Consider the following 15,187-nt stretch of genomic DNA (forward strand, 5'->3'; position numbering starts at 1 on the left):
ATTATTTATTATTATTATTATTATTATTATTATTATTATGTTTTCGTATTATCCTACCTAGCGGCAGCATGTACGGAGAGTCCCAGCACTGGATCCCAGCACTGATCCCTGTGGTACCCCAAATTGAACTGGTGACATTGATGAAGCAGTACAATTATTCGATATTTGAACATAATGAAAACGATTACTTAAATATGAAGCAAACCACTTAAGGATGGTTACAGATAAGCCAACCTCAAACTCAAGCCTGTGTAACAAAACAGAGTGGTCAACCGTGTCAAAGGCAGCACTAAGATCTAGAAGCACAAGAACTGTTGCATTCCCCTCATCAGTAACTAACAGAATATCATTTACGATCTCTTGTTAATGCAGTTTCAGTGCTGTGGCCTGGACAAAAACCAGACTGAAATTTCTCAAGTATATTATTTGAATCCAGATATGATTGCAGCTGGGCCACAACTATTCTCTCAAGAATTTTAGATAGAAATGGGACGTTTGAAACAAGCCTGTAGTTGTCAAGAACCTGTGGATCCAAATTTGACTTCTTAAGGAGCGGTCTAACAACCGCTACCTTAAATTGGTCAGGTACAACGCCTGATGCAAGGGACATGTTCATTATACTAATTATACTGTAGGTCCTGCCAGTACTTCAAGGGAATCTTTGACTAGCTGAGTCGGGATGGGATCTAGCTGACAGGTGGTTGACTTTGTCTTAATAATTAATTTCTTGAGTTATTGTTCATTAACTAATTGAAAAACACAAAACAGGTGCTCATATTGTGTCTCTACCAGATTTCTTTTTTGATTGTGTTTGAAGTCTGATGGTGTTAATTTTATAGTTAATAGTTATTTTATAGTTAAATTAGTTCATGAAATCGTCACTACTAAAGTTAGATGGTGCTATAGAATCTGTCTTATTTGTTAGATTAGCTATTATCTTAAATAGGTAGCAAGGGTTACTTCTATTGCTATCTTTAAGTTCAGAGTAGCAAGCTGAACGACCTCTATATACTGTAGGGCTTTCTTATATTGTTGAAAGCTATCAGTCCATGCTGACTTGAATACTTGCAAACCAGTAGACCTCCATTTGTGCTCTAGTTTGTAGCACTCCTGTTTAAGGGATCGTGTGTGATCATTATACCATGGAAAGTGTCTAGTGGTTTTGACTACTTTAATGGGGCAGTTTCATCAAGGGCCTGTCTGACAACTGTATTATAATTACAGTATGTGTGATTTCGTGAATATTATTACTGGAGATGAACCTAACATTGTTCATTGTGTTCATAAAATATACCAGGGTCCTGCATTCATTTCTGTCCATTTTGGGGTCTTAGAAAACAGTCTTCTTGAAAGAAAAAAATAGGTCAAAAGTCTAAAAAATAATAATAATCGTGTGGTTTAATGCAGAGTATACCATCTGTGTGGTTAAAATAGACTTTGGTCTATGCTTTCGGTTTTCTACATTTTCAATGAAATATGTACCAAGGAGAGGAAGAGAGCAAAGTAAATATTTATCCATTTGTCTGGAGTATTTTAGATTTTAAACTTTAAATGTGTATTGTGTATAAAAATTAAAGTCTTCTGGCTAGCAGGATGTTTGTTTACTTCTTATATCTCTTGCAGAAATAAATGCATCTACTCTGTACAAGCAGAACTAATCAGATGAATCACAATCTGTAACAGCTGAAAAAGTGTTTGAGTAGGCTCTCCTGTCAAATAAATGGCATTTAAACACAGTAGAGTAAGAAAAAAGGAGGCAGTTAGCTGCAGTGGCAATGCTTGTATGCTCTGAAAGTTGGTCATCTTTAATTAACATTCTTTAAATATTGCCAATACTTTATTTTAAATGTATTAAAAAGTACGATATGTTCTGTCTATAAACAAAACAAGTGCAAGTTTGATACAAAGCGATTTAGGACTAGACTTTTAGAACTTCAGTGATCCCATAATACTATATCCAACAAGAACAGTAGACAATATGTTTTTAAGTTGTCTGAGAAATCTTGTTTAGAACAGGGATCCCAGTGAAAACTAAAAATAACATGTCCTATTAAAAGACAGCTGTCACAATAGCAGTAATGATGTGTGTACAATATCTGCACTTATTATTACAACAGTAATGATGCTATTTGTTAACATTTGTACACAGATACAGGTACTGTATGTTACATTTGTGAACATTTTTCTAATGTGTGTGACGTTCATAATGAACTGACATTCTTTTTGATTGTGTAGTATTTTGTGATTTTTAAAAATTTTACACAATGCTTAGGGGTACATTGGGAGCATCAAATGTGTCTGTGCTGAGGTGGAGAGTGGAAATATTTTTTTTTCTGTCACAACTTCAAATCTATACTTTCTTCCCGCTGTATTACAATCCATAAGATTATTTTTCTAGTAATTTATTTTGGATGGACAATCTAAACTGCATGTAAGCATATGTATGTGCAGATACATTTCCCATTCAGCTTGGAGAGAGGCTCCAAACCCACACATCTGATAGGCAGGTAAAATGGAATGTTCAGCTTCCATCTCCCTTTTTAGTACCAGATGGAAACCAAAGTCAGGAGCCTGGTAGTATCACTCAAATGCTTAAACTACACCTACAGTATACTAATCCAGCTTTTTTTTAAAGTTTTTTCACTTTTATATAACAGTAAGAATTTTGTAACATAGTGAGTTGAACTGTGTGACATGCTAGTCCTAGCACATTTTTACATCATTTTTAATGCAGTTATTCAGTAGGACTTCCTAGTTTGTCAAAATGTTAATTACTACATCCTGTCATCTGTTATTAGTGTATCAACATAACTGACTTGTACATTCTATTATAATGTAATAATATGTTGTCAGCGTATGGCTTGCTAAATTCAAATCTTTATCTGCCAGCAGGTATGCATTGTCTAATTAGATGATGTATGGTGGCAAGTCATGTATAAACATTTGAAATGTTTTAGCTGGTGAATCTTTTTGGAATACCTGTTTTTGGTATTAGGCATTTAAGAAGCCAGAGTAGAAAAGTAGAAAAAATATACATTACAGTAAATAAGCTTAATGCTACTGAGAGTAAAAGGACTAACATTGATTTCAGAGTACAAATTCTATATAGTTCTGCTTAATCTTTGCATCCATTATTTACTTTCTCTTCTTTTGTATTTATGTGCTTTACAGATGCATACACAATCACAGAAGTAACATATATTTGGACTCGAAATGCATCAGAATCAGTGGTGGTTGCAGAAGATGGTTCCCGATTAAACCAATATGATTTGCTTGGTCAAACTGTTGGAAAAGAGACTATTAAATCTAGTACAGGTAAGTAAAGCTATCAAATGGTTATGGATACAAAGTGATTCTTGTTGGTGAGTACATTGAAAAATATTTTGTACGTAGGTATATATTTTGATTATGCATTTGTTATTTCAAGGGCTATTTAGTATTCTTTTACCAAAACTGTATTCACGTAAAGTACTACAGTATGTACTTCAAAATTAGACCTGAAAACACAGTTATGAACATTTGTATGAGTTTAAATGATACTCTATGGACCGTATGTGGAGAAAAATAAGGCCAAATTGCAATGTGGTCCTACCTATTGAAAAGTCTTCTTCCACTTTCCTGTGATTTTTTAAATTCACATAAATGAATACATTGTATAAAGTGGAGAACAAAATAGCAAAAATGCTTTTGTACTTTTGTCTGAGTTATTTTCACTTGGAGCCTATTGAGATATTGATATTGATTGAGATATTCAATTACATATTGCTTTGAAAATCAAAATCACTTACAATATCATGGTTACAAAAATCTGTATGAACTATAAAATGAATTGCTAATACTTATATTTTCCACATTTCTATATTTTCAAATGTAATTTCAAACTATAATCAAAATATTCTAGTAAGTAAATTAGTATTTTTTTTATTCAAGAAATTTAAATTTTGTGGAGGTGAATTTGTCAAAATCAAAAGAAAAAATGTAAATACATAAAAGAACAATATCATTTAAAGTGCATGGTAATTATATATATTTATATGGTTGTATAGTGAAAATACGTTTTGATATACTGTAATTATGTTAAAATTACATGATACCAGTATATGCAACTAATAACATTTGAAAAATGCTTTTATCCAAAGAGGCTTACATTTGCATCCATTTGTAGAACAGAGCATTTTATTGGAGTAAATCAAGTATAGTACCTTGCTCAAGGACATCACAGGGATATCACAGTGGTATTTTCACATGGAATTTATAATAATAATAATTAATATTATAATAATTTTTAATAATAATAATTGCTTACACTTATATAGCACTTTTCTGGACACTCCACTCAAAGCTCTTTACAGGTAATGGGGACTCCCCTCCACCACCAATGTGCAACATCCACCGGGATGATGCGACAGCAGCCATACTGCGCCAAAACGCTTGCACACATCAGCTGTCAGTGGGGAGGAGAACAGAGTAATGAAGCCAATTCATAGATGAGGATTATTAGGAGGCCATGATTGGTAAGGGCCAATGGGAAATTTGGCCAGGACGCTGGGGTTACACCCCTACTCTTTTTGAGAAGCGCCCTGGAATTTTTAATGACCACAGAGGGTCAGGATCTCAGTTTTATGGCGCCTTCCTGTTTACAGTATAGTGTCCCCGTCACCATACTGGGGCATTACGACCCATATGGACCGCAGGGTAAGTGCCCCCTGCTGGCCCCACTAACACCTCTTCCAGCAGCAAGCTTAGTTTTTCCCAGGAGATCTCCATCCAGGTACTGACCAGGCTCACACCTGCTTAGCTTCAGTGGGTTGCCAGTTGTGAGTTACAGAGTGATATGCTGCCATTAATTTGAACTCACAGTCTCCCAGTGTACAACTGTAGGGGGTACCCACTTTGAGCCCCCACCTTAAATACGGATATGTACCCGATCCTGTGGTTGGAATCTGCAAGCTATACCCCCACTCTAATCTGTACCATTCTCTCTGCCTGCCCATTTGGCACAGAGTGGTTAGGAGCAACTGTAACATAATGTATTGCATTGCGACATATACATTTCTTAAATTCCTCTGATGTGAAAGACGTGGCATTGACTGACATAATTGTTTCTGGTACCCCATGTTTTGCAAATAATCTATGTAGTGCCTTAGTCACAGCCTTTGAAGAGATGAATGATGTTATAATGACTCCTAGCCACTTTGAGTAGGCATCCACTATGACCAATAGCATCTTGCCCATCACTGGTCCTGCAAAGTCCAGGTGTACTCCCAGGGATGCAGAGGTGCCTTTGGTGGTGCATGGTGTGTTTGCTGACATTTTGCACACCCCCATTCCCGCTCTACTTGAATGACCAGACCAGGCAACCACACATAACTTCTTTCAAGAGCTTTCATGTGCACTACCCCTGGATGTGCTCCATGTAGCAACCTAAGAACTCCATCTCTTGCCAACCCAAGAACTACCATATGGCAACTCTAAAAAACAAAATTCTTGTGAACATTGAGTTCCCTCTGCCTCTGGAAAAACACTGTGAATCAGCAGTCACTAATTGCAGCTTGACATTCATGCAGAGCCCAGTGGAGAACACGTGACAAGACTGGATCTTTTGCTGTCAGAAATTTGTCTTGCCTACAGTGGTCCATCCGGCACCATTTCCCACAAAAGAACCTCCGATGTTGGGGGCGTTGCTGATGACTCATTTATCAAGGGAAGATGACTCAAAGCATCAGCATTAGTCAGATGTCTGCCACACCTGTATCCCAGCTTGTATTCATGTGCTCCTAGCATCAGACTCCATCACAGCATTTGAGGAGACGATATTAGGGCATCAGTTTTGCATAAATTAAATAACCCAACAATGGCTCGTGGTCTGTATAGATGACAAAATGTTGTCCCTGCAGGTACTGTTTAATTTTTTTTAACTGCAAGGGTGATCACTAGTGAGAGCTAAAGAACTGTATTGTTTATGCGAAAGAAAAAAATAACAAAACATATTAAATAGCTAATTTCTTGTAGAACATTTAAAATTAGTGATGTAGCAAGGATAATATGCAAAACATCTCTGTTCATTATGTAGATTAGTAGTAGATTTACATTACTGCAGTTGTAACGTAAATCTAACCCTTTATTTGACCAGATAATATAATTAAAAACAAATGCTGATGGCAACTTGACCAAGAGCACTGTACACATTTTTCAAAGAAGACAAAACAGTGAAAAAAAATATCAATAATAAATAATGTATCAGGCTATGTTAATGTTAACAAATGCATGTGCAAGGCAGAAACAATCTAGTCAAAGAACTGAAACCACTCTCAGATTCAAAGACTTATAGTTTCAGTTTACTCAGCAGCTACAGTCATTAGCAGCAACAGTTTGAATGTTGTCTTGTACCCAGCTGCTATGTTGTTGAAAAATTCAGTTTCATTAAAGTACTTAATTTTACATTTTAAAATATTGCAGAAAACGAATAAATGAGTATGATAGGAAGTTGTTTTCCCACTTAAAGATCATGAATCAGTTTATAAAAAAGCTGTCTAGTATCCAGCAGTGGTTTTGAGTAGTTTTGTTTCATTCTATTAACCTCATCAGCATAGTCCAATAAGGACAGTATGTACGTTTAGAATGGTGCATGTAATGCTACAGAACCTCAGCATCTGGGCGAATAGCAAGCCAAAACACAGGCACTCAGAAATGCTTCGGAACTTGTGGGAAAGAGGTTTACCTGAGTTTTAGATGGGGGCTAGATGTGGAGAATGCAGGCTTTAGTAGTGAAGATATCTGATACGTTAGGCTCCCTACATGGAAGCCTGTTGGGCAAACCTACAGAGAGATTGGTGAGCTATAAAGCGAGGAAGACAGCAAAAGTTAGAAGGTTGTGGAGCAGAAAAAGAGTAGCCCTAGAAGAAAATGATATAGAGAAAAATTCCCTGACGAAAAAATCAAAGACACTGGTACTAAGCAGTAGTACTGTACGTTAGCTTAACATCAGAGCACTGAGCAGGCAGGGGATAATCTGTAAATAATTATTTCAATTGGATAGATAAATGAAGGTTGGGAGATGAATCCTGCATGAGTTTGCATGGAGATGGAAGAAGGCTGAGACCCCATGTAAATATGCTGGCTGCCAGAGGCAACACTGGAACTGCTGCCTCCCTGGGCAAAATAGGTCCCTCCACTTACCCAATGGTCCTTGGGTGGTCCTTGTGAGCACGACAAATGATGCGTGTGAAAGAAGTGGATCAGATGCTGGTGATTGAATTGGTGGACAGGAACCCAGGTTTTTCTGATCCTCTAAAGTGGACCAAATATTGCAACCTGCATTGGACCTGAGTTAGAGCATTCTGTGATTTGCCTGTGGAGGTATTTAGGAGTATATTTTCTTGAGAACTCTGCCCACAGAAGTAGTGGAGCCAAGTCATCTTAAAAGGCAGAAAGGTGAATGTAGGTCTCCAGATCCTGGTTCACCCATTCTGTTTGGTCGTTTGATTCTGCGTTTTATCCAGAGGACAGGTCAACTCATATTCTCAGAGACCATGGATGTATACCTCTTTTGCAAACATGTCTGCCAATTGGATGGGAGTCTCAAATGTTGGAAAAATTAGCTGTTTTTGAAAACCAATTGACCACAGTAAGGATTATGGAGTGTCTTCAGGAGCAGTGAAGGCCTGTAATGAAGCCTGCTGAAATACGATGCTACGGCCAATCAGGAACTGGGAGAAAAATGAAGAGAAGAGGTGCCCCACGTGTGCTTGGTGAGAAACCTTGGCCCATTTGCAGGAGTGGTCCCATTTGACGACATCCTGTCAGATTTGTACTGGCACATATTTTTGTGTTTTGACAAAGTATTTTTGGGGGAGGCTCAGTGTTCTGAGCTTCAATGAACTTCTGTTTGACCTCTAGTAGAGTTGTCACGATGATACAGTGTGGCAGAATGATGAGGACTGGATCAGCAGGCGCGTCATTCATGATGTACATTCTGGAGAGTGTTGGCTTTAACATTTTTTGGACCCATTTGATAGATGATGGAAAATTGAATCGGGAGACGAATAGGGACCATCAGCCTGCCTGATGGACAAATATGAACAGGGGTGAAGTTTGGGTGGCGTTCTAAAATGCTGAGAGAGGACTACACCCGCTCCAACATCTGAGGTGTCCACCTCCAGCTCAAATGGTCATGTGACATCTGACTGGCGAGTATCAGAGTTGTGGTGAAACTTCTTCAGCTCCTATAAGGCATGCTTTGCTTCGAGGGTCCATTTGCCTTGATTGGGCCCCTTCTTAGGTCAGTGATTGGAGACACAGTCCTGCTGAAGTTTTGAATTAAACATCAATGGCAAATTGTGAACTCCAAGAAGCAGTGGATTTGCTGGAATGTAGCTGGAGTGGGCCAGTCCCTTACTGCCACAACCTTCCTGAGGTCCATTTGGATGCCTGTCCAGGAGAGCTTGTATCCCAGGAAGGCCACTTCAGATGTGTGGAATTTGCAAATTTCTAATTTTGTGAAGAGAATGTTCTCCCTGAGGTAAGTCTCCAAGAAACCATCCAGGAAATCCCAGAGGTCATCATTGATGAAGAAAGACCACTGGGGTGTTACAAAACCCAAAGGGCATCACATAGTACTCATAGTGGCCTGTGTGTCTTCCATTTCTTCTGGTATCCTTAGTCATATTGTGTATAGATGCAGCCACTCAGAACGTGCATTATGTCTTCAAAACATGGCACCTATAAGGCAGAACTATATTTTATGTGATTCACTGGCTGAAGACAATTTATAGTTGGCACGTGTGATGCATTAGATGTTAATGAAATAATTTAATCTGTTTCCCTACTGTTTATCATCTTTAAGTCTACATAATATGGAAAATTAATATGGACTTTTGTAACTAAAGGGAAATTTTGGTAGCTGACAATAAAAATAAGAAGCATAATGTCTCTGAATATTATAAAGGATATTAAGGAATGTAAATATATTATACATATTGTATATGGCTGGTATTGGTAGCTTAATGTAAAAAAAAAACAAACAAAGGTATTCCACCTTCTTCATAAACATTTTCTACATCAAAGGCTTCAATTCCATTACTGTGGTTATTTTGGAAAAGTTTTGACATGCTTATTCTGACTATATTTTGTTTATATACTTTATAAAAAGCTGTCATGTTTTAATCTTTTGTCATGATCATGTTCCTGCAGTGTCTCTCAGCTAGTGGTTGAAACCATCACATTTTCACAAATGCTCATAGTTTTTCGGGATTAGCTGCACAAGCCAGACCTTTCTTCACTTATCTGTATTAATTAGTAATTAATTATTCAATTCCCATTTATTTCTATTTAAAGCCACTTTAACTGGCTTTGTCATTGTTCATTTCACCCTCTTTCTTTGCACTACAGTGTTTTGTTCTCCACTTCATTTTTATTTAATTTCACCCCATCCTGTCTGCACTTTTGCTTCCTCCACTCCTGTTCTCCAGTTCCCCAGGCAGATGCCTCAGCAACTTCTCCAAATTGTTGTCTCGCCCTGGATTTCTAAACCTGTCTGCACCCCTGTCTTTGGTTCTCAACACCAGGCTTATGCTCCAAAGTTGAATTCCTGTTCTCAATCTAGGCTTGGCAACAGGATGCCATTCCAGGACCAAGATACTCAAGTGTTCTCCTTTTTTACTGGGAGCTTGGCACAGGAAGCCTCTGAAACCTCCATAGCTGAGGCTGCCCAATTCTGTCGATGGGCTGATTTGCCAGGGTTATGATTTCTGGGCTTTACGCTGATCACACTCACCTTTTTACCACTGAGGCAGTCTGCCCTGACTTCTCTCCATTTTGACTCAGGTCCACTCCAGCATTTTACTCAGCATTGCAGCTCCTGAACGTGTGGCGGCTCCAGTCATCCACCCCGGACACTTCCGCCCCAGGAGGCAGCTTCTCTTGTCCAGCACCCAAGGGCTCTCCCCGTACAGACTTGCACCTCAGTTCCAGTTTGATTCAAATCCATTCCAGAATTTTCTCAGCACCACAATACCCAGTTCCTGGACTCCGCCCTGAAACCCTGGACTCTCTGCTGGCCACCCTTGTGGTTCTTTTCCACTTTCAGGAGGCAGCTTTTGTTGTCCAGGAACCCAGGGCTCTCTCCATGCTGCCCTGTATTTCAGTTCCAGTTTGATTCAACTCCACTCGAGGATTTTTTCAGCACTGCAACAGCCAATTCCTACTGTAACTGTATAGTGGCTCCTGGCCTCCATCCTGGAAACCTGGAACCCTGGACTCATCTCTGCTGGCCTCCTTTTCCTGTGGTTCAGTCCCTCTTCAAGGAGGCAGCTTCTGTCATCCAGGACCCCAGGGCTCAACCCATGCAATCCCCTTTTGGTGAGACCCCTCTTCTCAGATAAACCTCCAGGTCAAGGGACAGCTGTGCTCTGAGAGGACTGTTTTTCTTTTTCCTGTTCTGTGTATCAGCCTGTGGGCTTGCTGGCCTTTACCCCAGGTTGGTTGGAGGGCTGTCTCCTTAAACCTTCCTGCGCCTTTCCTTCTGGAGGCTTGGTGGTTCCATTCCAGAGCTGAGGGTCTCAGATTCTGGTTGGCAGGCTGGAATGAGCAGTCTAATTTGGGGCCTGCGCTTTGCAATGTCAGCCTCTCTCTTTGGATACAAGGAATGCAGGGAGCTGGCATCTCCTAAAACATTGCGCCTTGCTTTAGTAGGCATCCTCTCGCGAGGCACCAATAAATGTAGGGGTTTGTGCATTTACTGGGACAATTATTAATTGTAGCAGTAAGTCACAAAATGATTCTTTGATGGCTATTAGAATCAAACTTTCTGGATAACTCAAATAACGCGCACACAGGGATATTATTACACGAGAATACATTTATTAATGCATAAAATGTGCATATAAACAAAACAGATTTTATTGTGAGGGTAGCAGAATACAAAAGGTATATATTCAATCATGAAGAGTTACAAATACCAAGAGGAACATACATTCAGTATATCATTCATTTAGACCCTTCGTAAATGAACTTGGATTAAACTTCTACATTAGATACTCAAAAACAAGTTCATCACTCATAGGAATTAAATTGATTCAACTGGGGTTGAGGTAACAATTGAATTCTCGAGCTGTAATGCAGAAGGTTGAATACTCATCCAATCTGTGTGGATTCAGATCTCCTGTTGAAAAAAAATAGCGGCAGGATTGTTGCTGTGTCCAATCGGCGCTCTCTGGCTCGGTGTCAGGCAGTGCTGTTGCGGCTTGCGACGTGGTGGGAAAAGGAGGAAGAGATTTCTGCTGAGATGCTTTAGTAGTAGGCTCTCTGAAGACAGGCTAGTTAGTGCTGGCTTTTCTAGCAGAGTTTGTGCACAGGAGAAAGGTGACTGCGGGTCCAAGCAGGTCACACTCTTTTAAACAGGAAGAAGAAAGGTTCGGTCCTGATGAAGCGCTAGTTCTGAATACTGATATTCAGCTGTCCACAGTTCAGACCATAGTTCACTTGTTGATCAGGTGAACTTTTGCGGTGGGTTCACGAGGCTTGCTGCTGGGCTAACCAGGTGGATCCTTTGGTTACGTGCTGGCAACCTCCGTTCTCGACTCTTAGAACAAAGGAAAGTCCTGGCACTCGGACACACTGGCCAACACGTGATTGTCCGGGCTGAGTCTGAGAATGTCCGGAGGTGCTGAATTGAGAATGTCCATGAGGCACCCTGAGGGACTCTGTGCTGCCTGTTTTACCTGGAGGAACTACGGTTGTTCATTGGTTGAAAGTTTCATGGGCATTCAAGACTCACGTGGGTTTAACCTGCCCTACCAGTTCCTGATTGGCTGAGGATGAGTAACAATGCACTCTGACCTTAGGGTTGTAAACAAACTTGGGATGAATCTCCCAGACTTTAAGGCGTCAGAGATGACCATTTGTTAGGGTGGTTCATGTGTCTCAGCCTTGGGAGTTGTTCCTTATCAGGACACTCTATCAGCTACAGTAGAAAAACACCTTAATTGTGAACCAAATGGAATGGCCTCTCTGTATCAGGCACCACTGAGATGAAGGAGAGAGGGACTGGCAAGGGAGCAGCAAACTTAATTCTTGTATTTCAATAAGCCTTGTCGCTACACTTTGCTTCTTTTCTTGCTGACTAACTGGGGCCTTCCTTGCTCTGCCAGGCAGTTCTGTCTCAGAGCTTTCCATTTTCCCTTTCATTACTGATTGATTAAGCCCTGTCAGCCGGTAATCAATTATTTTTTTTTCCATTCCCTTTCAGATTCCCTTTCTCCCGGAGCGACCTCAGCTTTATACCTTTTCTGTTTACTTGCTGTCATTTTTGTTGTAAAAATAGTTGTAATACTTTTTTAAATCCACTTAATAGGAATTATTAATATGGAGTCATGTAACTTGAGAAATTTTGGCAGCTGAAAATTAAAATAGTTTCCTGACGTCATGAATGATATAAATTTATGGATCTAAATATAATATATTTATATAGTTGGTAGTAGTACCATATTCCACTTTCTTTGTAAACATCTGCATCAGTTTCTTTGACTCGTTCACCTTGACTTAAGCGGTATTAAAAAGACCACTGAAACTGTATAATAACATATCTGAACATTATTAACAATATTAGTTTATAAATAATAAATTATAAATAATAAATAATAAATAATCATTTCAAACTGTATTTTGCTCAGGGGGATTTGGCAGTGTTTTCACAGCCTTCACTTTCAGATGTCAACAACCTCGCAAACAAAACACACAGAGCCTTCAAACCACAGGCATTCTAAAGGTCACGGCTTGTGAAAATTGTCACAACTTTTATCAAACAACATCTAGTACCTGGTTGCATTTTTAGAAACCTTAGTTTTTTTAGTTTATGCTATATGTAATAGTTATTACACATAGGCTTAAAGAAAGCGGAACCCCGGTGTAAGCAAATTCATAATGCAAGAATTGCTATTCAAAAGCTATATATATATATGTATGAAATACTTGACCATATAAAGCAGAATAACACAATTTAATTTGTGAAACTTTTTTTTAATTTATGAAACTGTATTTTCTGTTTATACTCAGATAAGAATAAACTACATAAAGGAAAGATGTTCTGTGCTCAATAGCTTTTTCACCACAGCACACATTGTGTTACATTTTTTACACATCAGTCAAATAGTTCTGAAGTCTCTCAAATACATACAAATGTAACATAATACTGTAGGTTTCACCCCTACACCTTAACAAAGTGAGTAATAAAATAAGGCTGTAAATACACCATATGTAGTGGTATGGATGGAACAGTATACAGCTAAAATAAAAAAAATAAGGTACATTAGTATTCCACCTTTTTCATAAACATTTTCTGCATCAACATCCCTTGCATCCACTTGTTGTGGTTAATTTGGGAAAGTGGTGACATGTTCCATTAAATACATCAGTGCCTGAGTGGTAGGATTCTCTGGCAAATGGGTGCGGGGTTTATTTTAAACTAATTGTTTCTTAAGCATAATAAACTCTTTCTAACAATAAAATAAGCTGTAAGGTATATTCTCATTTCTGAATATTAAGTAAAAACATGAAAGAACCTCCAGACCAACAATCTCGAAGTTCCTTGTAAATAGAAAGATTATTGAAAGTTGCCCTTAACCAGAAATTGCAATTAGGTTTTTTACATGTATACAGCATCTTAAATTATATTTCTATGCATGTTTTTGATTCAATTCTTTAATTCTTTCACTTGTGGTTATTTTAGAAACATTTTAACATGTTTGTTTTAAATACATTCTGCTGTCGATGCTGTTGCAATAGACAGTGAAACACTCATAGTTTGTAACGTAGAGTGTTATGACCAAGGTAAACTTTGGTACAGTACAAACTTTGTTACACAGTATATTAATATAATATGCTCTCTACACTATTGGTTTGGCATGTCTGTGGATATGACTTCATGTGATTATCACATGTGACATGTCAGAAATGTAATCTTTGCTCATGTTTTTAAACTATTCTAACCCTAAGCACACTGTTATATTGGGGTGGCATTGCTCATGTCTGTATCACTGTATGACAGAAGTTTGACTCAGAGTGTCTGATAAAACTACATATTTTTCTCTTTCAGCCAAATGAAAAGAAAAGAAAGTCAAATCAGATAGGATCTCAGAGTTTAATAAGTGAGCACATTGTTCTAAAACCATAACAAGCGTATGAACAAGATTCACATAACAAAACCATCTGTATCTCGACAGTATATTAATAAACAACAGAGTGAGTAACTGGCTCATTGAAAGGTGTAACATGTCTGTCTTCTCCATCATTTTACAGTTTCAACATTTAGATAATCTGTTATCTAGTTACAGGCTAGATAAAAATATCCATTCTTCCCTCCTTTGTTTAACTTTAAGAATTCTGTGAAGAATTCCTTATTTACAAAACCATCTGTATATGCAAGAGACAATTTTCCCAGAATAATTTAAGCTCCCAGGATGTCTAAAGATTGTGTAGTACTGCGCATCATATGGTACTGAGCAGTAATCAACTGGAGTATTATGGAACTGGTATATAAATATATAGTATACACAGTAAATACAGTATGGTACTGTAGGGTTTTAAAGCCACTATAGTACAGTGTGTGAAATATATTTTATAATCAAAATTTAAAGTGTTTTCTTATTACTTGTTGCTGAAATTTTCATTAAGACAAAATATAGATTATTTTAATGCAGATGTAAACCTGAAAAAGCACATTGCATTAACAACAAGCTATAATAATAAACTATTTTTTGTATATATATAGAATAAAATTAATAAACGTCTAAACACCATACAACTTAAATTCTATAATTAGATAGCATTGACCAGGATTCGAAACCAAATGTTTTCTGGCAACAGCACAAATGCTTCCAAACTTCACGTAGTAGTGCAGCAGAATATTTTTTTAAAAAGGGCAGTGTGGTGGGTTGGTGTGCATGTGTATACTGTGATCTTCTGCACTATCCATTTTGCATTCTGAATAGCTGGATCTCTATGATGATTTTAGTGAAAACTGTTTCTTGGCCAGCTATCTTTAAGAGTGAGGAAATAAGTGGGAGAGTGTACTGATTTTTCTTCATGATCTTATTTGGACTGGTATTATACATTCATCTTTCTTGGCCACAAAAAAAACAACCCTGTGGGTGACAAGGTTCAAATGTGTTCTTCAACATGTCCTTTCATT

At 38.1% G+C, this 15,187-nt stretch overlaps 1 protein-coding gene across 1 annotated transcript in view; it reads left to right on the forward strand.

Moving 5' to 3' along the window:
• The window catches only part of gabra2a (gamma-aminobutyric acid type A receptor subunit alpha2a), a 377,683-nt gene that overhangs the window by 161,185 nt on the left and 201,311 nt on the right, over positions 1–15,187 (forward strand). The window contains exon 7 of the mRNA XM_088627451.1: positions 3,172–3,315. Coding sequence (XP_088483577.1) covers positions 3,172–3,315 — 144 coding nt within the window. The remainder of the gene's footprint in view (positions 1–3,171; positions 3,316–15,187) is intronic.

The sequence above is a fragment of the Lepisosteus platostomus genome, chromosome 1, assembly GCF_059453375.1.
Source record: "Lepisosteus platostomus isolate fLepPlt1 chromosome 1, fLepPlt1.hap1, whole genome shotgun sequence".
Lineage (NCBI taxonomy): Eukaryota > Metazoa > Chordata > Actinopteri > Semionotiformes > Lepisosteidae > Lepisosteus > Lepisosteus platostomus.